This window comes from Neofelis nebulosa, chromosome 18 (assembly GCF_028018385.1).
Source record: "Neofelis nebulosa isolate mNeoNeb1 chromosome 18, mNeoNeb1.pri, whole genome shotgun sequence".
NCBI lineage: Eukaryota > Metazoa > Chordata > Mammalia > Carnivora > Felidae > Neofelis > Neofelis nebulosa.
The window spans coordinates 45,343,510-45,368,599 of NC_080799.1; the positions used below are offsets into that span (position 1 = coordinate 45,343,510).

The 25,090-nt window shown below is 43.8% G+C and overlaps 1 protein-coding gene across 5 annotated transcripts in view; it reads left to right on the top strand.

Moving 5' to 3' along the window:
- The first annotated feature begins 122 nt into the window (after positions 1 to 122).
- The window catches only part of LUC7L (LUC7 like), a 45,980-nt gene continuing 21,012 nt past the window's right edge, over positions 123 to 25,090 (top strand). The window contains exons 1-4 of one of the 5 annotated variants that reach the window (XM_058710138.1): positions 123 to 381; positions 8,526 to 8,751; positions 10,668 to 10,762; positions 17,207 to 17,305. In XM_058710138.1, coding sequence (XP_058566121.1) covers positions 8,691 to 8,751; positions 10,668 to 10,762; positions 17,207 to 17,305 — 255 coding nt within the window. In that variant the 5' untranslated portion in view covers positions 123 to 381; positions 8,526 to 8,690. Of the gene's footprint in view, positions 382 to 8,525; positions 8,752 to 9,615; positions 9,687 to 10,667; positions 10,763 to 11,352; positions 11,372 to 17,206; positions 17,306 to 25,090 lie in introns of those variants that run through there. The other 4 variants (XM_058710140.1, XM_058710137.1, XM_058710141.1 and 1 more) reach the window with 4 other exon arrangements.

A 25,090-nucleotide genomic window follows, 5' to 3' on the forward strand; every position in this document is an offset into this window, starting at 1 on the left:
GCACTCCTCAGTCCCGCCCCCGGACGTCACTTCCGGCCGGCTGGAGCGGAGGCGGAAGCGCGCCGACCGGCTTCCGACCTTGCGGCGGGCCGCTGTGGAGGGGCGGCGGCGGGTCATGGCCGCGGTCCGGCCGAGTCGAGTGGGCCTGGGGCCGCGCGTGGAGCCGGCTCGCGTGGGGGTCGGGCGCCGCGGCCGCGCGGGCCTCGTGGGTCCCTGGCTTTGAGGTGGGACCTCCTGTGGTGGTTTTATTCTGCCTCGTCGGGGTTTGAGTATCTGTGCACACGTTCTGCTGGCCACGACGTTTCCCCTGCAGTGCCTGCTCTTGCCGTTGCTGCACTTTTTGCGCGGCTTCCTCTGTGGTTTCGTTGCGCTGGGTTTAGGGTAAGAAGCCTCCGCCCTTGATGCGCGTGGTGAATGTCGCCGTTGGCGTCGTGGTGTTTATGGTGCCTTTGGTGGCCACAAGTTTCTATTTTAATATAGAAAAATGTGTCAATCTTTTATGATTAGTGCTTTCTGTGCCTTGTTTAAGGAACGTTTCCCTACCCCCAATAAGTCTCCCCCGTTTTTTCTAATGGTTTTAAAGTATTCATGTTAACATTTAAGTTCGATTTAGAATAGATTTAGTGTGGTGTAAGGAGGTAATTTCATTTTCTTCGTCATTTGGATAACTTGGAGTTCTAGTGACGTTTATTGAGTTAGTGTCTCTTTTCCCCAGCAATGTGCAGAGGCACCGGCCATATTTTTTAAAAATCCGGATATGCACCAGTGTCTTTATGAATTAATTTCATCCTAATGCTCACAGGAGGTGTTCTGGATCAGATAAGATTTCTTACTACTTACCCCCTTGTAATAATAAGCATGTTGAGTCCCTCACACCTCCTCCTTCCAAGCCTTACCCCCCAGGGAAATAGGAGGATAACCAATGGAATTTTTTCTTAGAGGAGTGGCCCTGCAACATAGGTGAGGGATGAGGAAAAGTACCTTTTCTGCTTTTATTAAGGGGAAGAGGTAGATGCCCTCCTCCCCTCTAGAAAGGGGTCTCCTCCCTACTCCAGTCCTTGTAAATCCATGTAAATGAGTTTCTCCAGGGGCCAGAGAGCCCTACTGTCTCTTGTCTAGACTTTTAGGACCTGGAGCTGTCTCCAAGTTCCTGGTTCTCATTCCTTGAAATGTAAATAACTGGAAAGAGAACACTCTGTTCTCCCCAGTACCTACGCACCTAATCCAAGGTTTAACCACTTGGCTCTCTCAGAGAGATACAGGAAGTTCTACTTCTGGAACAGCGTAATTAACTGGACAAGTAAATGCTTGCAGATCGAATTCTCAATTCTCATGTAGGTGAAGGGTCTAAGGAGACCAGGGCTTTTTACAGGAGCACTGGGAACTCGAGGGAGTTTCCCCATAGCTTCTTTCTGGGACCTTTATTCTGTTACTGTTCTCTCCATCTTTGTGCTAAAGAGAATCTCAGTTATACAATTTCAATTACAGTGTCCTTATAATAACTCGTGATATTTAGTTGGACAGATACCTCCACCTTTTTCTTACGTTAATGAGCTTTAGCCATTCTTGAGGAAAATTTTACAATCAGGCAAGTTTAACAAAATAACCCCACAGGGTTTTTTTGTTTTTGTTTTTGTTTTTTTTACTGTTTATTTATTTTTGAGACAGAGAGTGCGAGCAGAGGAAGCACAGACAGAGGGGAACAGAGGATCCAAAGCAGGCTCCATGCTGTCAGCACAGAGCCCAGTGTAGGGCTCAAACTCACGAACCTCAAGATCATGACCTGAGCCGAAGTCGGATCCTCAACCGACCGAGCCACCCCGAGCACCCCTAGATATTGTATTTTTAAGCAGGAGCACAGACTGACCATCCACTTAATTTAAGCTCTCTGTGACGCCTTCCAGTAAGATATTTTGTTTCCAGCATACAAGTCTTTTGAATCTTTTGTTAGATTTACTCGTAGGCATTTTGTGGTTCTCGGTACTATTGAAAGTGGTGTCGTTAGGGGCACTTGGCTGACTCAGTCACAAGTAGAGCATGGGACTCTGGATTTCAGGGTTTTGAGTTCAAGCCTCATGTTGGGTGTAGCGATTACTTAAAAATAAGATCTTAAAAAAAAAAGAAGAAAATGGTGTCTTTAAAAAAATAATGTTTTTCATTGTAGTTGCCACATGGAAATAGTGTATACCTTTCTGTAGAGGATGCTTTTAGTCAACAGGCTTGAGCAGTGGAAACTTGATCAAGGTGAAAGGGCCCACGGCGACCACCACCAAGTTGATTGCAAACAGACCATGCAAACAGTCTTGTTAATAATGCAACCCGCCTTGAAATTGCCTTAGGCCCTAACTGACCAATAACCACCAGGCACAGTTCCTAAGATTACCCCAAAAGGGAAAATTCCACACATTCGCATACTCTCACTCCACCTGTGGCCTCCACCACCTCCCTTGAAGACAGTCTCTCCTCTGCTGTCCCACCTGTTGCTCCCTTGTGTATTCAATAAATTCAATAAACTTCTATCTCTTTTGTTCTGCTTTGGGTGAATTTTTTATTTTTGTGAGAGATAGAAAGGGCGTGTGCGAGGGGCAGAGGGAGAAGGAGAGAGAGAATCTCAAGCAGGCTCCAGGCCCAGTGTGGAGCCTGACTCGGGGCTCCATCTCATGATCATGATATCATGACCTGAGCTGAGATCGAGAGTCAGACCCTTAACCTACAGAGTCACGCGGGGGCCCCTTGGGTGAATTATTTCACTGCCTGTGCTACCGGCCCCTACTTTATTGGGATGCCCCACTTGTGGTGGCCCCATCTGATCAGGAGACCCCACATTGGGTCCACACATTGGTTTGTGTATTTATTTACTTAAATATTTATTTAAATAATGTTTATTTAAATGTTTAAATGTTTATTTTTGAGAGAGAGAGAGAGAGAGTGTGTACACATAAGTGGAGGAGGGGCAAAGGGAGAGGGAGACACAGAACCTGAAGCAGGTTCCAGGCTCTGAGCTGTCCGTGCAGAGCCCCACACAGTTCTGGAACTCACGAATTGTGAGGTCATTGCCTGAGCCAAAGTCGGACCTTCACCACCTGCGCCACCCAGGCGCCCCTCCATACATTGTTTTTTAACCAGCAACCGTGTTAAATTCATTTTTAACGTCTTTTGGGGGATTCTTCTGAATTCTCTATCAACATAACCATTGTCTGAAAAAAGACGATTTTGTTTTTTCCTCCTCAATTCTTGTGTCTCTAATTTCTTTTTCTTGCTCTTCCGAGCTGACTGTGAAATAGAAGCAATTGTGGGCGTCGTTGTTTCTAGTTTTAAAGGGAATACTTTTTTAAGTTTATTAATTTTGAGAGAGAGGATCCGAAGCACACTCTTAAGTACCAGCTCAGAGCCTGACCCGGGCCTTGATCACATGAACCGTGAGATGATGACCTGACCAAAATCAAAAGTACAACGCTTAACTGACTGAGCCACCCAGGCGCTCCAAGCTAATTTTTTATGCACCAGTTTTAAGATCATCATAAATCTTACTTTAATTGATTATTTTATTTGAGAGAGAAAGCATGTGCATGCTCACAGGAGTAGGGGCAGAAGGAGAGAAAGAGAATCCTAAGCAGGCTCTGAGCCAAGCCTTGACTGAAGGCTCAATCCCATGACCCTGGGATCATGACCTGAACTGAAATCAAAAGTCGGACACTCAACCGACTGAGCCACCCAGGCACCACGATAAATCTAACTTTAAATTTCTTCCTCAAAGAATGCATCAGGCCCACATAGTTTTACTGGTGAATTGTACCAACTTTTAAAGAAACAGGTCATTCCAATGTTATACAAACATCCAAAAAATAGGGAAAGATTAAATTTGAGGTCAATTTAACCTTGATACCAAAACTAGAAGAGATTAGTAAAATAAAGTGACATTATAATCCAGTTATAAACACAGAGGCAAACATCCCAAACAATATCAGCAAATGGAATCTAGCAATATGCACAAAGTAAACAAGCCATGAGCAAATTGTTTTATTCCAGGAATATAAAGACCATTTATCATTAGAAAGTTCATGGCATTTACTACATTAAAAGCTTAAAGGAAAAAAACAAAATCATCTCAAGATATGCTGAAAAATCAGTCAATAAAATTCAATGCACATTGATGTAAAAAGTTTTAGGAGATTATGAATAGAAGGAAACAGGCACCTGGGTGGATCAGTCAGTTAAGCGTCCGACTTCGGATCAGGTCATGATCTCCTGGCTCACAAGTTCAAGCCCCGTGTGGGGCTCTGTGCTGACAGCTCAGAGCCTGGAGCCTGATTCGGATTCTGTGTCTCCCTCTCTATCCCTCCCGACTCACATTCTGTCTCTTTCTCAAAAAAAAATATAAATAAATAAAAATAAAGAATAGGAGGTAACATTGCTAGCTTGTTAACTACCAAACTACCAAAAAATCCTACAGGATTACTACCTACAGGTTAACTACCAAAAAATCCTACAGGAGCAAAAATAAGCAGGAATTGAAAGTATTCCCTTTAGAGGTGCCTGAGTGGCTCAGTTGGTTAATCATCTGACTCATGATATCTGATATTGCAGAGCCTTCTGGAGACTCTCTTTCTCTCTCTCTCTGCCCTACCCCCACTCATATGTGTGGGCGCGCGTGCGCTCTTTCTTTCCCTTTCAAAATAAATAAATAAACATTAAAAAAAAAAAAAAAAGCTTAGGGATGCCTGAGTGGCTCACTTGGTTAAAAGTCCAACTTCTGCTCAGGTCATGATCTCGAGGTTTGTGCGTTTTTTATTTTATAAGTGGGCTTTACGCCCAGCACAGAGCCCAACATAGGGCTTGAACTTATGATCAAGGCTTGAGCTGAGATCAACAGTCAGACAGTTAACTGTACTATCCAGGTGCCCCTCTACTTCTTATTTTTATTTACGTATTTTTATTTGTTTGTTTGTTTGTTTATTTATTTATTTATTTATTTATTTACATTTATCCGAGCCCAATGTGGGGCTTGAGGGGCTTGAACTCAGGACCCTGAGATCAAGAGTCACATGCTGTACTCACTGAGCCAGCCAGACACCCTATACTGTATTGCCTTTTTCTTTTTTTTACCTTTATTTATTTCTTTTGTGAGAGACAGACCTCGAGAGGGGGAAGGGCAGAAAGAGAGGGAGAATCCCAGGCAGACTCTTAGCACAGAGCCCGACATGGGGCTTGAAATTGCAAAACCGTGAGATCATGATGTGAGCCAAAACCAAGAGCTGGACACACAACCAAGTGAGCCACTCAGGTGCCCCACCATTACTGCTTCTTAAATAAACTTTATATTTTGGAATAATTTGACAGAAAACTTGCAAAGACAATAAAAGTTCCTATATACCTTTCAGTCAGTTTCCGCTAAAATTAACAGCTTCCATGACTATGGTACATTTGTCAAAACCAAGAAATTAATATTAGTACTTCATGATGAACTAAATCACAGACTTTATTCAGTTTCACCAATTTTGCCACTACTGTCCCCCCCCCCTTTTTTTTCATGTTTATTTATTTTTCACAGAGACAGGCAGGGGGGGAGCAGGGGGGGAGCAGAGAGAGAGGGAGGCACAGAATCTGAAGCAGGCTCCAGGCTCCGAGCTGTCAGCACAGAGCCTAACATGGGCTTAAACCCACAAACCACAAGGTTATGACCTGAGCCGAAGTTGAACACTTAGCCAACTGAGCCGCCTAGGCACCCCACTACTGTCCCTTCTCTGTTCAAGGATCTAATCCAGGCTGCCAATTTGCATTTAGCCTTATTATTATTATTATTATCATTATTATTATTTTAGAGAAAGAGAAAGCAAGTGGTAGAGAGGGGCTGAGGGGGAGAGAGAGGGAGAGGGGGAGAGAGAGAATCTCAAGCAGGCTTCATGCTCAGCACTGAGCCCAACAGGGTATTGATGGATTCCAAACCCTGGGATCATGACCGAAGCCGAAGTCAATGGTTGGGCACTCAACCAACTGAGCCACGCAGGTGCCCTTATTACCTTTTTTAAGGAAGATTGTTTTGAGATTTTATTCGTAAGTAATCTGTACATCCAACATAGGGATTGAATTTACAACCCTGAGATCAAGACTCCCATACTCTACCAACGGAGCCAGCCAGACACCCCTAGCCATTTCATTTTTAATTTTTTTCTTTCTTATTTTTGAAAGAGAGATGAGAGATGGTGCCTGCAGGGGTGGGGAGGGGCAGAGAGAGGGAGACAAAGCAGGCTCTGTGCTGACAGCAGAGAGTCCAATGCTGGGCACAGACTCAGGAACAGTGAGATTATGACCTGGGCTGAAATTGGGCGCTTAACTGACTGAGCCACCCAGGCGTCCCTCATTTTTAATTTTTATTTGTCTCACTTTTCAATACCTCTTGCATGCTTCAGGTTGATTAACTTTGTTCATGTTCTTGTTCCATTTTTTCCCATCTACCTGCCTGCAATTTTTATAATCCACTTATATTTTTAAAGTGATTATCCTTGAAATTTTACAATGAATATTTAATTTAACCAAATCTAAATTTAAACAATTTCTTAAAGTTTATTTATTTATTTGGAGAGAGAGAGACAGAGAGACAGTGTGTGCATACATGGGAGTGAGGCAGAGAGAGAGAATCCCAAGCAGAGAGAGAGCCGGACTGGGGGCCTTGATCCCACGAACGCTGAGATCATGACCCGAGTCGAAGCCAAGAGTTGGAGGGGTACCTGGGTGGCTCAGTTGGTTAAGCTTCTGACTTTGGCTCAGGTCATAATCTCCTGGTTCTTGGGTTCAAGCCCCCCATCAGGCTCTGTGCTGTCAGCTCAGAGCCTGGAGCCTGCTTCAGATTCTGTGTCTCCTCTCTTTGCCCCTCCCCTGCTTGCGCTCTCTCTTCTCTCCCTCTCAAAAATAAATAAACATTAAAAATTTTTTTAAAGAAATATTTTATTTATTTTTAAAGATTTATTTTTATTTTTTAGACAAAGAATCTTTTTTTAAGTGTATATATTTTGAGAGAGACAGAGAGAGTGTGAGTGGGGGAGGGACAGAGAAAGAGGGAGAATCTCAAGCAGGCTCCACACTGCCAGTACAGAGACCAGCATGAGGCTTGAACTCACAAATCGTGAGGTCATGACATGAGCTGAAATCAAGAGATGGAGGCCTAACCACCTGAGCCACCCAGGTGCCCCAAGGGAGAATCGTAAGCAAGCTCCTGCTCAGCCCCCAGCCTGACATGGGACTCGATCCCAGGACCCTTGGATCACGACCCAAGCTGAAATCAAGCGTTGGGACACTTACTGGGCTGAGCCATGCAGGCACCCCAAGGTTTTATTTTTAAGTAATCCCTACACTGATGTGGGGCTCGAATTCATAACTGCACGTTCAACAGTTGCATGCTCCACTGACTGAGCCAGCCAGGCGCCCCTATTACTCTTTTGCTAAATCCCACAAACTAATATTATTATTATCATTTCATACAGGCAGCGTTTTTGCAATTTTTACATGTTCACTTTTTTGTTTCCCATCTGCCATACTATAAAGCAGCTTGTGCTAGACTTTTGAGTGACGTGGTCTCTGTACAGAGAGAGAGAGGCCATGTGGAACGTTACAGAGGAACCAGACATGTCAATGAAGCTTTGGACCTTAGCCCAGTTCCATATAAGCAATTTTGTGAATTTAGCCAACACCACCTAGAGTAGTAGAGCCTAGGCCCAGCTAAGCCCTGCCTGAATTCCACAGAATGATGAGAAATAATAAATCAACTCTTTTACACCACTAAGTTTTTTAAGTGGCTTGCTATACAGAAATAAATACCTGATCTGCTTTACCATGAAACATATTTTTTGATACGAGGCAGTGTTGTGCAGGATCCCATGTCAATGAATCAGGCATTCTGCAAGCTTTTGGATGTGTGTAGAGGCCAGTGTAGAGGCACTGTTGTCTGGAAAAACAAACACGTATCTGTGTAAGTTGACAGTTCCATAGGGATGAATCACTGTCCGCCTAGAGTAAAAAGGATCCAATGTAATCAACCTACCTTCATGTGACTGGCTGTTCTACTCAAGGAATAGTACCTCGTGGCCAATCTCTGGTGTGGCTGGAGCTAGAATAGAATAGCCTTGATGGATGGCCGACTGACCTCACAGATGGACTACCATAAAATTGTAATCACAGAATCTAACATTAATACCAGGCTTGACTTAACTGTCACAAGTCATAGGACAGGCACCATTAGAATCCCCATTTCACAGTAGAGAAAAACTGGAGTCTGGGAGTAAAAGGGTTTCATTGCCAGCAAGAAAACACATAAGATTTATTTTTTCGTTTTGTATTGTCCATATTCATATTACTTTATTGCAGTTTAGTCCCAGTGGAACATACAGGTCTTGGGCCCTAGAATAAAATCAGGGTGGGGACTTTTTTGGCTTCCCCTTTTGGGCAACTTGTTTGGACCCCTCCCACCTGTCTCTTACAGGGCGGAGTTTCCTTCCCTATCCCGCCTTAGAAACTACATTTCCCAGCAGGCTCAACACCGGCACTGACGCACTTCCTCCCGGCGTCCCCCGCGGCGGGAAGGAGCTAAGTGGGCTCGAGGCCGACGCGACCAGCGTTCGTCGCCGCTGCAGCCGCCGCTGCCCGTGCGCTGAGAGGAGTCGTCGCGGCCGTCCCTGCCGCCCTCGCCGGCCACTATGTCCGCCCAGGCGCAGATGCGGGCCCTGCTGGACCAGCTCATGGGCACGGCCCGGGACGGTGAGTCCGGGCGACAGGCCTGGCGAGGGGCTGGGCTGGAGTGAGGCGAGGCCGCCGGGCGGCCTGAGGCGGGGGCCGCGACCGTCTGCGCCTGCGCCGGGCACCCTTCCCTCCCCCGCGCGCCGACCGCCGGCGCCGGGCCTTTGTCTGAGCCGGTTCGCCTTGGAGGCGGCCGCGGCCGGGCCCTCCCTTGCTGGCGATGGGTCCCCTCCCCATTTGCGGTTGCGACTTTCTCCCTGGCCGGCGCCGCGCGACTCCTTCCCGCTCCCGCGGCCCCGCGCCGCGAACCGGGGAGTCGGCGGAGGGCTGGCGCCAGCGTGGGCTCCAGGTCGCTGACAGCCGGGTGGTGGAGCTCCTCCGAGGCTCCTCGGGGAAGAAGGTACATACACCCGAGGGAGCCGGATGGGCCTTGAAACCCCCGCCGTTCCTTTTCTGTACCGAGGGGAGCTGTGAATTGAGCTTTTCTAACGTGGGTTCCTGCCGAGTGCTTTTCCAGCCCCCTTTCCCCCTAGTCACACAGGAGAGCCTCTGTTTGGCCAGCGCTTGGCAGTCGTTAGGTAGGTCTTGCACTGATTGTCGTAGGGAGGAGTGAAAGATCATGATGGTTGTCTTCAGGAGAAAGCGGTTGCACCTCGCAAAGGTGTATATCTGCTGTGGTTTGTGTTTTCTTTTCTACTGAAGTAATGAAGTTGTAAGTTCACATGGACACATTCGCAGGGCTGTGCAGATTCTTTGCACTTTATCTCATAGGTGAATAAGTGCTCTTTTAGCTTTCTTTGTATATTGAGTTGCTTTTGAATTGCTTCCCATATTTTTATTTCATACAAACTGAACAATTGTGGCCCCTCTATTTTATTTATAAAGGTTCAGTGTATCTTTGCCTGCCTACATCAATCTGCAAGGGAGTTGCAGAAAAGCCTCATGTTCATCGAGCCGTGAGTCACAACCAATTTCTAAGCTGTTATAACAAAAAAGTGTTTGCTTTTTTTCACAAATAACTTTAAAAGTGTAGTTTAGAAAGAAAACATTTTCAATAAAAAGACACAACATTAATCCTGGATGCTTGCAAATCCTAAAATATATTCCTCCTTTAGTATTACACAGCTCTGTGGATACACAGATTAGCTTTAAAATTTGTCACATTCCACTTTGCCTTTACTTTTATGTATCATTCCCCTGACTTCCTTACTGCAGGTTGGGCAAGAAAACTTTTCCTTTAAAACTTTTCAACAGCGGGCATAAAATTCTGCAGCTGAGGTCTTGAAGAATGCAGATGGGTACAGTATGTGTTGGAACTCACAGTGTGTATTGACTAACCTAGTTCCTTTTTTTTTTTTTTTTTTTTTTCCGGTATTGTCTTGTTAAAAGTGACTCCCAGGTGCCAACTCTCTTTTTTAAGGGTGGGGGTGACGGGGGAGAGGAAGACTAGGTCTAGGTTATTTATCAGTCAGTGGTAGAGTTCGAAAGCTTTCTCCTTCATGTGACTTTGGGCAAAATACTGCCTATGCATTTGTCCATAGCAAAACGATAAGACTAATATGTAGCTTCTGTTGGTGGAGAAACTACCAGCTATAAGTCATAAGTGGTGATTCATGGCCCTCTGAGTAGCATGGGTTTTGGTATCATTCCCCACATGTATGTGCGGGGTTAATGGCCTTTTGGTGCTCAGTCTCTTACTTCAGATTCCTTGACTTCTTTGGCACAATGATGGAGTCAGATCTCATTAAGTGTGATTCTTCATGATACATTCAGCATCAAAAAACATCTGTATTCCGCTCCAGTTGTAAATTATCTCTAGATCAGCTTTTCATTGTATTTCGTAGTCTGCCAATCATCCAGGTGAATTGTTGTACCAGATATGCTTTTGTGTTTAACGTGATAATATTGTCTTATTTAAAACCACAAATGAATTTCAGGAGACGAAACCAGACAGAGGGTCAAGTTTACAGATGACCGTGTCTGCAAGAGTCACCTTCTGGACTGCTGCCCCCATGATATCCTGGCTGGGACGGTAGGTGTATTTGGGTTTGGGAGAATATCATCAAACACTCAGATGAGGGCTGTGCAGGCAGTGAAGGGCTTACAGCTTGAATTCTCTTTTCCTTTACCAGGCAGAAATCATCTATTGTCCTTCAAATGATAGACTCGTGGCATTAGTTTGGTGGCATTTGGTGTTACGAGACATGTGTTATTGCTATAAAGTTCATTTTGTAAGTTAGCAGATTTTCATTGAATCATTTATATGGAGATATTCATAACTAAGTACTCTGACTAGTGTCATTTGGCCAAACCTGAAAGTATGCTTCAGGTCAGCCTATACTTTGAAAATTCTGGGTTGGTTTGTTTTCACATCAGACATCTGGTAAATTTTTGGTACAACAAGGTACATTTCTTCCCCAAGTTTTTAGGTGTGTGTTTTTTTGTTTTTTTGTTTTTTTGTTTTTTTTTTTGAGAGATAGCAAGTGGGGGAGGGGCAGAGACAGAGAGGGAGAGAGACAGAATCCCAAGCAGGCTCTGATGTCAACAAAGAGCCCGACATGGGTCTTGAGCTCACAAACCACTGAGATCATGACCTGAGCTGAAATCAAGAGCAGGATACTTAACCCCCTGAGCCACCCAGGTACCCCCCAAGTTTTTAGGTTTTTAAAAAATCAGTTGGGTTTAACACTGAGGTTTTAGCGTTTTGTTTGAATATGAGTTTTAGGCTTGTGTTATGCCACCCTCTCAAGAAATCAGCACATGCTCCAGTGAATATAAACCCTAAAGTTTTATGTTCACTTGAGACAACCCAAACAAATAAATGCTAGTGTTATGGAATGTATGTTTCTTCAGAGTCAGATAGGATCGAAAAAGACTAAAGAGTGGAGAATTACCTGCCGTGATTCAGCTACTTACAGAAAAGGAGTCTGATAAAGATGACCACCATTTTTATTTATTTATTTTTTTATCTTATTATTATTTTTTTTTTTTCAAATTTTTTTTAATGTTTGTTTATTTTTGAGAGAGAGACACAGAGACAGAGTGTGAGCATGGGAGGGGCGGGGAGAGACGGAGACACAGAATCGGAAGCAGGAGCAGAGCCTGACGCGGGGCTTGAACTCACAGACTGTGAGGTCGTGACCTGAGCCGAAGTCGGACGCTTAACCGACTGAGCCACCCAGGCGCCCCGACGACCACCATTTTAGATTGCATAGCTACTTTATGGAATATAAAAACTGTACTCATTTTATTTATTTTTGAGACAGAGAGAGACAGAGCATGAACAAGGGAGGGTCAGCGAGAGGGAGACACAGAATCTGAAACAGGCTCCAGGCTCTGACCTGTCAGCACAGAGCCCGACGCGGGGCTCGAACCCACGGACCGCGAGATCATGACCTGAGCCGAAGTCGGCCGCCCAACCGACTGAGCCACCCAGGCGCCCCTGTACTCATTTTATTTTATATTATTTTTTCATTTTAAGGGTCAAATGTGCATCCACTAGGGAACATTTTCTTCATGATTACTTTTGTTATTACACCTGTGGGGGGAGCAGCCTGTGGAAAACCACTCATGTATTAAATTCTCAAGCTCACTCTTCAGAGAACAGAGAAGAAATGAATGTCAAACCCTGTGCTTTTGTTACCTGAGGTTTTGCCTGTAGTTTGACCTGGGTAGAGATACCTTTTGCTGCTAATCGTTTTGGGTACCGTCAGTGTAGATTAATGGTTTCCAGTAGTTGAAAGTAGTTCAGCTGAAGGAAAATCCTGTTGGGGGGGGTGCATCACAACCTGGAGTTGTTGACTGATCTTAGTGGGAGAAGCCAGAAGGAGCAGAGGGGGATGGATGCGCATGAGTAACGCATTTCAGTACTTCGAGCAGGGAGGTCAGATCCCTGGGTAGCATTGTTCCTGAATGCCAGTGAGAAAGATAGTGAGAATGAGCGCGTTTCTTACAAGCGTTTATTGTGGTAGGTACAGGTTAACTCACCAGGTATTTATTGGACACCAGCTGTGTGCCAGGCACTGGGGAAATGGTACCAGTAAGACAGAGTCTTTATTCCAGTGGAGGAAGAGGACAGACATTAAATGGATAATGGATGGTTTTAGGTAGAGTGATAAGAAAGGCTTCTCAGGACGTTGAATGGTGAGAAGGAACACCTGCACAGTTGGGGTTATAATGCTCTGGGGGGAAGTTGGAACGGAAGGACAGCGGGAATGCTGCTGGCGTGTGTGAGGTGGGAGTGAGGGGGAGAGGCAGGCAGAGACTGTCGAATCGGATGAGTTATGAGAAGGCACGGAATGAGCAGGGTCACTCCTGGGGGGGGTTGGCCGAGGGCGGCTCTGCTAGGGGAGTCTAAGAAGCAGCAGACTAGGAGGAGGAGAAAACCCAGGAGAACCCATGGTACTGTGAAAATGCAAATAAACAAATGTCAGGGGGCTGCTGAGGGACGACTAGGATGAGGGTTGGGAAATCGGATGAAAGCGGTTGTAAAGGTCGGGCCTCACTGGTGTGGACTGTATCGGAGGGGGAAGTGAGGGGTCGAGTTGAATGACGGGTCTTCTGAGGAGCTTGTGTTTTGTGTCAAATTATAACGGAATGAATGTGATTCTTTAAAATATAGTGGCTAGAGGTGCCTGGGTGGCTCAGTCATTTAAGCATCCGACTCTGGTTCAGGTCTTGATCTCACAGTTCCCAAGCCTGCCTGGGATTCTGTCTCTTTGCCCCTTCTCCACTCATGTCCTCTCCCTCTCAAAAATAAAACATGTAAAAAAAAAAGTTAGAGTGGCTGAATGAAGGTGGGTATAACCTTTAGTCTTCCATGGGCTGCTCCAGGCCCAAGTTGCTGCTCAGAACCATCTCCTGTCATTAGTAGGCCTGAGGCAAGGTGGAATGGATGTTACAGTTGTGTTAAGGCTATGGGGCCCTTGGGTGGCTCAATCAGTTAAGTGTCTGACTCGATCTCAGCTCAGGTCATGATCTCACAGGTCATGAGTTCAAACCCCGCATCAGGCTCGGTGCTGACAGTACGGAGCCTGCTTGGGATTCTCTTTTTCCCTCTCTCCCTCTGTTCCAATCCCACTTGTGTGTGCGTGTGCTTGCTCGTGCTCTCTTTCTCAAAATAAATAAATTTTATTTTTGAAAAAAAATTTTTAAGTTTATTTATTTTGAGAGAGGTTGAGACAGTGCAGATGGGGGAAGGGCAGAGAGGGAGAGGGAGAATCCCAAGCAGGCTCCATGCCACCAGCGCAGAGCCCAACGCAGGGCTCGACCCCATGAAACCGTGAGATTATGACCTGAGTGAAAACCAAGAGTTGACGCTTAATTGACTGAGCCACCCAGGCACCTCAAAATAAATAAATAAACTTGAAGAAAACAGCTTAATGGGAAAATACAGTATTGGTTGTTAAGTTTGGGAGAGTAAGATAACTGGTGGAAGGTAGTGTAACTTGCCTCAGTGGAAGAACTTGTTTTCCACATGTTCTGGAAAGAGCCTTTAGTTCCCTGCCCTGTGTGTTTAGTTCCCTGCCCAGTGTGAGACCACTAGGAGGTAGCGAACACAGATATTTCTTCGGTAAAAAAGATCTGACAAGCTGGATTTAACAGCCATTCGAAATCTTCTGGAAGGGCCTAATGTGACATTGCAGCTCTGCTTGGTGTTCAGCTGCCAGGGAAATTAGCCAGTACTTTGTTCCCTCCTTGGCAAAGCTGAAAATATATAGACAGGGAGTAACCGTGGAACCCAGCCCTGTCCACTGCTTGCATTAGCAGTGGCTGCCTGAGAGTTCTCACCCAAACGAAGACAGCAGTGAATTTCTTCCTGTGTGGTTCACAAATGTCAAAATTTTCCTGACAATTAAAATTTTTGTTTTCTTAAATTATTTTTTATTTTTTGAGAGAGAGAGAAAGAAAGACAGAATCCCAAGTAGGCTCTGCACTGTTCATGCAGAGCCCATTGCGGGGTTCGAACTCATGAACCGTGAGATTGTGACCTGAGCGGAAGTCAGAGGCTTAACCAACTGAGCCACCCACGCACCCCGTGACAATTTAAATTTTTAGAATGGAGGTTGATTTGTACTTAAGATGCTTAGTACTTAATCCTATGACCCAGCAATTGCACTGGTAGGTATTTATCCAAAGGATACAAAAATGCTTATTCGAAGGGGCACATGGACCCCAATGTTTATAGCAGCACTAATGACAATAGCCAAAATATGGAAAGAGCTGAAGTGTCCATCTACTGATGAATGGATAAGGAAGCTGTGGTATACATACAACGGAATGTCATCAGATGATCAAAAAGAATGAGATCTTGCCATTTGCAACAATGTGGATGGAACCAGAGTGTATTATGCTAAGCAAAATAAGTCAAAGACAAATACTGTATGGTTTCATTCCTATGTGTAATTGAAGAAAGAAAACAGATGAACATAGGAGAGGGGAAGCAAAAATAAGATAAAAACAGAGAAGGGGCGCCTGGGTGGCTCAGTCGGTTGGGTGTTTGACTTTGGCTCTGGTCATGATCTCAAGAGCTCGTGGGTTCGAGCCCAGCATCGGGCTCTGTGCTGACAGCTTCGGATTCCGCTTTGGAGCCTGCTTCGGATTCTGTGTCTCCCTCTCTCTCTGTGCCCTTCCCTTGCTCACACTCTGTGTCTCTCTCTCTCTCTCTCAAAAATAAACAAACATTAAAAAAAATTTTTTTTAAAGATTAAAACAGAGAGGGAGACAAACCATAAGAGACTCTTAAATACAGAGAACAAACTGGGTTACTGCCTGGGGTGTTGGTTGGGGGGATGGGCGAAATGACCAATGTGCATTAAGGAGGGCACTTGGGATGAGCACTGGGTGTTCTATATAAGTGATGAATGAGTAAATTCTATTCCTGAAATTATATTACATTACATGTACTGAAGGCTTAGTAAGTACTTCAGGTTTTAGTGTTTCCTCTGATGGTAGGTTTTCTTTGAGATACAGAACTTGCATTAGCTTTTAAGTATTCCTGGTGTTTGCCAGTTATTTTGCAGCTATAGTGCTTACCTTTCTCTTGTGGAGACTATATTTTTAAAAATCGTATTGATACTTAAGAGTGAATGAAGCAAAAGTTGTCTGCAGTACAGGGACAGCGATTCTATCTGCAACTTTGGCTTCTAGAACTACTATTGCCCTGCCTCTAGATGCCCCTGTGAACCAACAAACGTGAGCTACATATGACTTCACGATAACAACAGTGAAGGAGAGAAAAGGTCATCAGCATTTAAATGCAGAAGATGATCAAAATGAAGATCAAATGAAGATAAGCTCTACACCAGGGAGCCCACTGTTGGTTCTCACTGGTGATTCTAAAGGACGTTTCGTTAGTGAGCATGGCGCGCACCTTCTGTGAGACTGTGGTTCAAGAGTTAGGTACCACGAGACTCCCTAATTTGCCTAAGATGTTAAGGACTTTATAATCCACGAAGGTTTTGAACTCATTTTGGACATAGTTGTAGTTTGAGCTTACAGGAGGTCCTGGACTCCCATCATTCTTTGTTTGCTAGTTATGTATACCTGTGCTTTTGTCCCAAGTGCTTGGATTTCAGAGATGTCTCCTCATTGTGGTATTGGCTTTTGTTAACTTGCCCTGTCTGACTTGATAACATGATCCTCAGCATACAAACTTTCCTTGTGCTCTCGTGATGGCCAGAGGTGGAGGGTGCCATCACAGAGTCCCACACTCCGAATTTAGTTAAGGAATGTGCCCTGTTGTTTGTTTTACCTAGGTGTACAACACACGATAGCATGTCACGTCAGGCTAATGTTACCGGTAACACAAGCCATTTGTTTTAGTAAAAGAGCCTTTTGTGGTGCAATCTATGTCCCCAGTTATGTCAAGGGTCATTTACTAGGTTAGGAGAATGTTTGGAGGATTCTTTTGGCTCTGAATTGGCCCATTCTGCTTTATGCCTTCTGGTATACAAAGAGCTACACAAAACTAAGCGTCAGGTTCTGTTAGAATTGCCAAAACCTGATTGCTATCTGCTCTTTCCTTTTCCTTATCTCTGCACCCGAAGCATTGATCGTCTTGAGTAGTGAGGATTATAGGAAGGAATGCCGAGAAATTTGTATTGATGGCATCTTGTTTTCTGGCCTTTTCCTTGCCACCTTCCCCTCCCCCATGCTGATACTCACTGAATAGACGTTTTTTCTATGACTGATGCAAAAATAAAACTAGCAAAAGCTAATTAATGTGGTTTTCATTGTTATTCTATTTCTGGCTTTGAAAGAGATACAAACCTTCACACTTAAATGCATACAAGTGTCACATAATCGTGGTGAAAGAAAAGTAAGGCTTCTTGGCTATGCATGGTTTCTTAATTTATTTATTCTAGTTTAGTATTCAAAGAGGTATTGTTTATTTTGGTGACAGTTGAAACACCAGGTCGTGTGCTTTCTACAATGAGTAGATGCTCATGTGAAAATTTTTGTTTCTTTCTTACAGCGCATGGATTTAGGAGAATGTACCAAAATCCACGACTTGGCCCTCCGAGCAGACTATGAGATTGCAAGTAAAGAAAGGGACCTGTTTTTTGAATTAGATGTAAGTTTTTTTTGGTGTTAATTCATCCCTACTGTGAAGAGCCAAATATCAACTAATGAGAATAATGTGAGATTTGTAAGTTATGAAGCAAAATAATTGAAGAGATACTTACTATGCCACCACTCTCCCTTAGAGTTAGAACATGGCCAGTATCATTTGGTATCCACCTGTATGTCTGCCACCCCGACACTGTTGTGCGTTTCATATCTATCCTTTCCTTTTCAAGGTGTTTTTGATTACGTATTATTATGATTCTTTGAACATTATACTTTTGCCTGTTTTTAAGCTTTAGAAAAATTGTTTCATAATCTAGATCCTTGGTAATCTTATTTTTTCATTCAGTATGTCTCTTTTTACCCATTTTGTTGGATATGGTTTATTTTCATTGCTGCTTGACTATTCCCCAAACTCCATTCATTATTCACAGACAGGTTGATTCTAGGTTTTTTTTGCTGTTACAAACAGTATTATGAATGTTCTTGAATTCATCTTTTTGGTGCACACGTATTAGGATTTATCTAGGGTCTATTCCGAGGAAAGAAATTGCTGGCTTGTAGGGGATGCGTGTGTTGATCCTTGCAGGATAGTTCTGTAATGTCCTTTTTCTGTATGTTGTTTCTATTGTTACTCTGTTGTTGATGAAGCCATGATACCAGTTTATACCCCTTTAGTGTTAAATTTTTGCAATTTAGTGGTAATAAAATGGAACTTCGCAACTTTTAAAAAAAATGTTGCCTCCCAAAGGAGCCCTTTTAGATCTTTAGTTCTAATTTGTCTGTCCCTTGCCCCTCCATGAAATTTTGTTACCATAGATACCCTGCATATTAGCTTATGTGCTGTGGTCATTTCCAGGCCACAAACCGTTGTGATATCTAAGATTTTTTTTTCATCCTTTAAGCCGTTTTCACCCCTTTCTCCGTTGAGAATGCAGGATTTAGAGTCACCCTATTTAAGTTTTTTCTTTTCTCTCATCATCCATCGCTAGTATGACTAGAGGTCAGTGAAGGGGTTTGATGTAGGGGCCTCTGAGGGGCTCAGTCGGTTGAGCAGCCAACTCTTGGTTTCGGCTCGGGTTATGATCTCACAGTTTTGTGAGTTCTAGCCCTGCTTTGGGCTTTGCACTGGCGCCTCCCTTTATCTTTGCCCCTGTCCCACTCATACACTGTCTGTCTCTAAATAACTAAAGGGTGGCGTGGCGTTGATGCCATTCACAATGGTTTCTGAGTGAAGACTGGGAAGGGACAGAACTTGGTGTGAGGGAGTCAGGGAAAAACAAAACCCAAGGAAAGGCATTTCCTCCTCACCAAAGGCCATTTTGAAGGATGTATTACAACTTGAGTAAATTCTATTTAATCCAGTAGCTTTTAAAGTGATGAAAATTAACAGTTCTTTTTCAGATTCATTCTTTAGCCACAGCGTGTTCTCAGTGTTGAATCTTGGAATTAACTAAAAATAAAAATGCCTTTAGCAACAGGTCACCTAACAGAAGAGGCTCAGAAAGGGAATTTTTCTGTATTGTGAGTTTCATTCTTCAGTAAACTGCAAATGCTTATGTGAAGAGGCCATTATCTTGGGATGTCAGGTTTCAGAAACTGGTATGTACACCAGTGTCTGTTTGAAATCTCAGTTTCAGCAATGTTTTCTGGATCATAAGTCTCAGCATTTCTGCTAAATCAGAACGTCCACGCATTTTTTAAATGACCTGATGAATTTACAACTACGAAATAGATTAGTAGAAGAACTGGAAACAGACTGAAACACGTAGTCGTGTAGTGTATTTTGAAGGAGGTGTGTTCCGCCAGTATGGAGAAACTGGATTTGTTTTTAACGAACAGTAAACTATGTACCAACCGGTAGTAAAATACCCAGGTGGATCCCCCCAAAATGGATTTTGTTTTGTCATCTCGGTGCTATAAAGTCTAGAAGCTATAAGAGAAAGATGTGTGCGTTTGTGTAAAAACGTACAAATTTAGTGTATCCAAAATACCCATATGTGGGGTTCCTGGCCTGCTCACTTGGAAGAGCATGTGACTGCTGATCCATGCTGAGTCATGAGTTTCAGCCCCACGTTGGTTGTAGAGGTTACTAAAAAAAATTGCCTTACATACAATGAGAATAAGCTGGGACAGAATATTTGCAGTGTAGAGGACAACAAGCTAGTTCTATGTAAAATTCATCGTCATTGACTAGAATGGTATTAGTGGCTCAATAGAAAATGGGCAAAGAATGGAAAAGGACATTTCCTAGCGGGCATCTAATCCTGTGGTGGGTGCTCTCCCTCATTCAGAACTGAAGAGATGAAGAATTAAGTAATCCTGATACACCTCGTGGGTAATTCAACATCTGAAGATGTGAAAGCACATCCCAGGATGGCCAGTTCTAAGATCATAGCTCACTGGTAATACTTCCCATACGTACAAAGATAAATTTGTTCTGGAATATTCCTACAGCATTTATAACTGTAGAAAACGGGAACCAAGTAGACTTCCTCAATAAGGGACTGGCTAAATCATAGTTGCTCTTTAGGATGGAATGAAGTAGATGGGGCGCCTGGGTGGCGCAGTCGGTTAAGCGTCCGACTTCAGCCAGGTCACGATCTCGCGGTCCGTGAGTTCGAGCCCCGCGTCAGGCTCTGGGCCGATGGCTCGGAGCCTGGAGCCTGTTTCCGACTCTGTGTCTCCCTCTCTCTCTGCCCCTCCCCCATTCATGCTCTGTCTCCCTCTGTCCCAAAAATAAATAAAAAACGTTGAAAAAAAAAAAAATAGGATGGAATGAAGTAGAGCTGTGAAAAGAGAATTGAGTTAGTTCACTGTATCACTGAAGTGAATTTATCTGCAAGGTAGATTAAGTGGATAAGCAAAGTGTGATATGATGCTTCCATAGTGTGTTTTTTTTTCTTTAACGCTGTTGTAAATTGCATACAGTATTTAGTTATTTGTGAGCTCTGTGCCTAATGTGGGGTGTGAACTCATGGCCCTGAGATTAAGAGTTGCATGCTCTACTGACCGAGCCAGCCAGGCACCCCTCCATAGTGTGTATTTTTTTTTTTTTAACAGGGAAGGGTGGTGTACACTTGTTGACATGTTTAGATGTGCAGAGAGGTGTTTTAGAGATTATGAACACTCTTAACTTGGTTGGAGGGCTAGAGTGGGTCAAGAGACTTTTTTGTGCTATGAGAAAATTTATCACACATAGGAATTTTTCACTGAAAAAGGTAACTACCCCTCCCCCAACTCCTTAAAAATAATTTTTGATTTTACAGGTGGCTCAAATTAAAATGTTTGATAGCCAGGGGATGCCTGGGTGGCTCAGTCGGTTAAGCGTTTGACTCTTGATTTTGGCTCAGGTCACGATCTCATGGTTCGTGGGATCAAGCACTGCATTGGGCTTTGCGCTGACGGTGCGGAGCCTGCTTGGGATTCTCTCCCCCTCTCTCTACCCCTCCCCCATGCACACATGTGTGATTTCTCTCTCTCTCAAAATAAAAAACTTTAAAAAACTATGCTCTTGGGAACATATCTTAGGGATACGTGCAAATGTATATGTAAAAGATGCTCATTGCAACTTTTTTTTTTTTTTAAGGGAAAAAAAAGAGGCTGTAATGCAACTATTAATGGAGAACTAGTTCTATAAATTGTCACAAAGTGCCTGGGTGGCGTAAGTCCATACAGTGTGCACCTCTTGGTCTCTGGGTTGTTAGTTCAAGACCCACGTTGGATGTGTGTGTGTGTATTTATTTAATCTACTTATGTATTTATTTTGAGAGAGAGAGAGAGGGAGAGAGAGAGAATCCCAAGGGGCTCTGCGCTCTCAGCACAGAGCCTGCCTGACATGGGGCTCGAACCCACAAACTGCGCAATCATGACCTAAGCCGAATCCAAGAGTTGGACGCTTAACTGAGCCACCCAGGCGCCCCACAAAAATAAAATCTTCTTAAAAAAGAAAAAAATAAATATATTGTTCTGTCACACAGTGGACTGTTGTTCTATGAAGCTAAGAAGATACCTCTAGGTGTTAGGGAGAAGAGGGAGATTTTACCTTAAAAGTTTCTGCATTGGTTTTAAGATAATGATGCCCATGCCCCACCTTTTGAGTTTTTAATTTATACATATCAACACTGTTTGGATGTACACGGATTACTCTAAGTAAAGTAGTTAAAAGTGGCCTAACTTTACGATACCAAGCTAAAATAACTTTTTTAAAAATGTTTTTTTCCTTTTGAGGAGCGGGAAGGGCAGAGAGAGGGAGACAGGATCCAAAGTGGGCTCTGCACTTCCAGCAGAGAGCCCGACGTAGGGCTTGAATTCATGAAACTGAAAACTGTGAGGTCATGATCTAAGCCAAAGTCTGATGCTTAACTGACTAAGCCACCCAGGTGCCTGTAAAATGACTTTTTTTTTTTTTTTTTTAACATTTATTCATTTTTGAGAGACAGAGCGTGAGCAAGAGAGGGGCAGAGAGACAGGGAGACACGGAATCCGAAGCAGGCTCTAGGCTCTGAGCTGTCAGCACACAGCCCAATGCAGGGCTCAAACCCACGAGCTGTGAGATCATGACCTGAGCCAAAGTTGGATGCTCAACTTATCCATAGAGGTGCCTCGCCCCTAAAATAACTTCTCATCTCCTTAGTTTTACAGTATAAACTTTTTAGGGAAGATAAAGGCTTTTCTCAGAATATTGATTTGTTAAGTTAATTTGATGAAAACCAATTTTTAAATCTCTTTGGTAGGTAATACATGTTTACTGTGGGAGATTCCAGAAGTCTAAAAGGCTCTGGTGAAAAGTCTCCCCTTTCTGTGACCAGCCATCCAGTAGCTCTCTCTGGAGGTCACTTTGATCTTTTAAAGATAGTTGATTCAAGATGAACAGATAGGTTTATCAGAAAGGCTAGTTGTGGTACTTCTTGTCAGAATTGCAATTTTGAGAAGCAGAACCCCTCAGAAGCTTTTTGGCCAAATATAGTCAGTATGCTAATTCTTGCTGTCCCTGTTCTGCTGCTGCCCTCTGAAGACCTGCTGGTGGTGCTGGCCTCCGAGCCTGCCGTTCGGCCCCTGCACTATCCGAGCCACGGGCCTGGGACCAACAGCTCCCAGGTGCCCATCTTGAGGTTGGTTTCTGGAAAGGCTGCAGTGTGGTGTGGTCATCACTGTTAGGAGATGAATACAGGTTTCATTGTCATAGGTTGTAAACCACCTCTAATCCATGATTTGTTCTGATTTTTCTTTTTTTTTTTTTTCTTTTCTTTTTGAGAGAGAGAGGATGTGTGTGTGCGAGAGTGGGAAACAGGACAGAGGGAGAGAGAATTTTAAGCGCAGAGCCTGATGTGCAGGTCGATCTCACAATCCTGGGATCATGACCTGAGCCAAAATCAAGAGTCACATGCTCAACCAACTCAGCCACCCAGGCACCCTTCATTCTGCTTTTTCTTAGTAACTTATATTTTTGTGTACCTCATCCAGTGTTTTGATAGAATCTCCATGTTGGCAATAATTAGATAGGCCAGCCATTTACCAGAGTCTCTGGAAGTGTCTGAAGCCCACTGTTATTTGCCAGAATTAATGGTGCTGGCAGAGGGGTCAGACTCCCTGCAGTAGGCCTGTTGGGGGACAACTGACCACAAACTCAGAACATGTGTTTTGTTTTAATGTTGAAAAGTTTATCAAATATATTAAAGATAACAGGTGTTTGAGTTCTATTTTAAACGATTTTTGTTACGTAAGGAGTGTGTGTGTGTGTGTGTGTGTGTGTGTGTGTGTGTGTGTGTGTCCCTCTCTTTTTGCCCCTCCCCTGCTCATGCTGTCTCTCCCTCAAAAATAAATAAACCTTAAAAATAATTAAACTAAAGCGGTTAGAGATTTGAGTCACCTCTAAGCAATTTGTAGCAAGTTGTTCTACAAGAACATTGCGTGTGTACGAGAAGATGGAAGGTGTTCATTGCATCATTTTGAATTAGTGGAAAAATGGAGATATCCAAACATGGATGTTTTTGGAGGGGCTAAAGTAGTTGTGTCACAATAAAGTGAAGTACTGCACAGTTGTAGATCATAGAAGATACATGATGTGAAGAAGAAAATGGAAACTTACCAAATTGTCCTGTTTGGTGGGAATGAAAATTGTGTTCTTGTATATGCATCTTAATGCAAGTTTTAAAAGTATATCCCAGTTTTTGGGGCGCCTGGGTGGCTCAGTTGGTTGAGCGTCTGACTTCGGCTCAGGTCATCATCTCACAGTCCGTGGGTTCGAGCCCGGTGTAGGGCCCTGTGCAGACAGCTCAGAGCCTGGAGCCTGCTTCTGATTCTGTGTCTCCTTCTCTCTCTGCCCCTCCCCCACTCATGCTCTGTCTCACTCTCAAAAATGGATAAAGTTTAAAAAAAATTTTTTTAAATAAAAGTATATACCAGTTTTTAAGAAAAAAAATTTTTTTTAATGTTTATTTTTGAGATAGAGACAGTGTGAGTGGGGGAGAGGCAGAGAGAGAGGGAGACACAGAATCCAAAGCAGGCTCCAGGCTCTGAGCTGTCAGTACAGCTCAAACTCACAGTGAGATCATGACCTGAGCCGAAATCGGATACTTAACCGACTGAGCCACCCAGACACCCCACCAGATTTTTTTTTTTAATGTTTATTTTGAAAGAGCAAGCATGTGCACGAGTGGAGGAGAGGCAGAGAGGGAGGGAGAATCCCAAGCAGGCTCTGCTCTGTCAGCACAGAGCCTGACACAGGGCTCGATCCCACGAACCGTGAGATCATGACCTGAACAGAAATCAAGAGTCTGGTGCTTAACCAACTGAACCACCCAGGCATCCCAGTATATACCACATTCTTAAGTGATTATTTCTTGTGGGAGGAGAGAAGAAAAAATTACATTTTCGGTGTCACATATAGTCATTAGGTCCAGTTAGCTAACACAATAATAGGCAGAAATGAAAATTTAAAACTATTTTTAGGGGCGCCTGGGTGGCTTAGTCGGTTGGGCAGCCGACTTCGGCTCAGGTCATGATCTCACAGTCCGTGAGTTCGAGCCCCGCATCGGGCTCTGTGCTGACAGCTCAGAGCCTGGAGCCTGTTTCGGATTCTGTGTCTCCCTCTCTCTGACCTTCCCTCATTCATGCTCTGTCTCTTTCTGTCTCAAAAAAATAAATAAACGTTAAAAAAAAATTTTTTTTTAAAAAAACTATTTTTATCTTGGGGTGCCTGGTTGGCTCAGTTCGTGGAGTGTGCAGCTCAGTCTTGGGGTTGTGGGTTCGAGCCCCACATTGGATATAGAGATTACTTAAGAATAAAATCTTTTTTTTTTTTTTTTTAATAAGTGGGGGGAGGGTAAGAGGGAGAGAGAGACTCTCAAGCAGGCTCCACACTCAGCACAGAGCCTGATGCAGGGCTCTATCCCACCATCCAGGGATCATGACCTGAGTTGAAATCAAGAGTTAGACGCTCACCTGAGTTATCCAGGCCCCCCAAAGATAAAATCTTTTTTTTTTTTTTTTAAGTTTATTTATTTGTTTTGAGAAAGAAAGCACAAGCATCTGTGAGCAGAGGAGGGGCAGAGAGAGAGAAAGCGGGGGCGAGAATCCCAAGCAGGCTCCATGCCCAGTCTCACTAACCATGAGATCATGACCTGAGTCAGAATCCGTGGTCAGACACTCAACTGAATGAGCCACCCAGGCACCCCTCAAAACGAAGATCTTAACAAAATGTGTGTGTGTGTGTATTTTTACCTTGTGACTTAGTTTTACAAATCTCCATTCTTAGGAAGTAATTAGAAATATAGGCAGGCATTGGTAA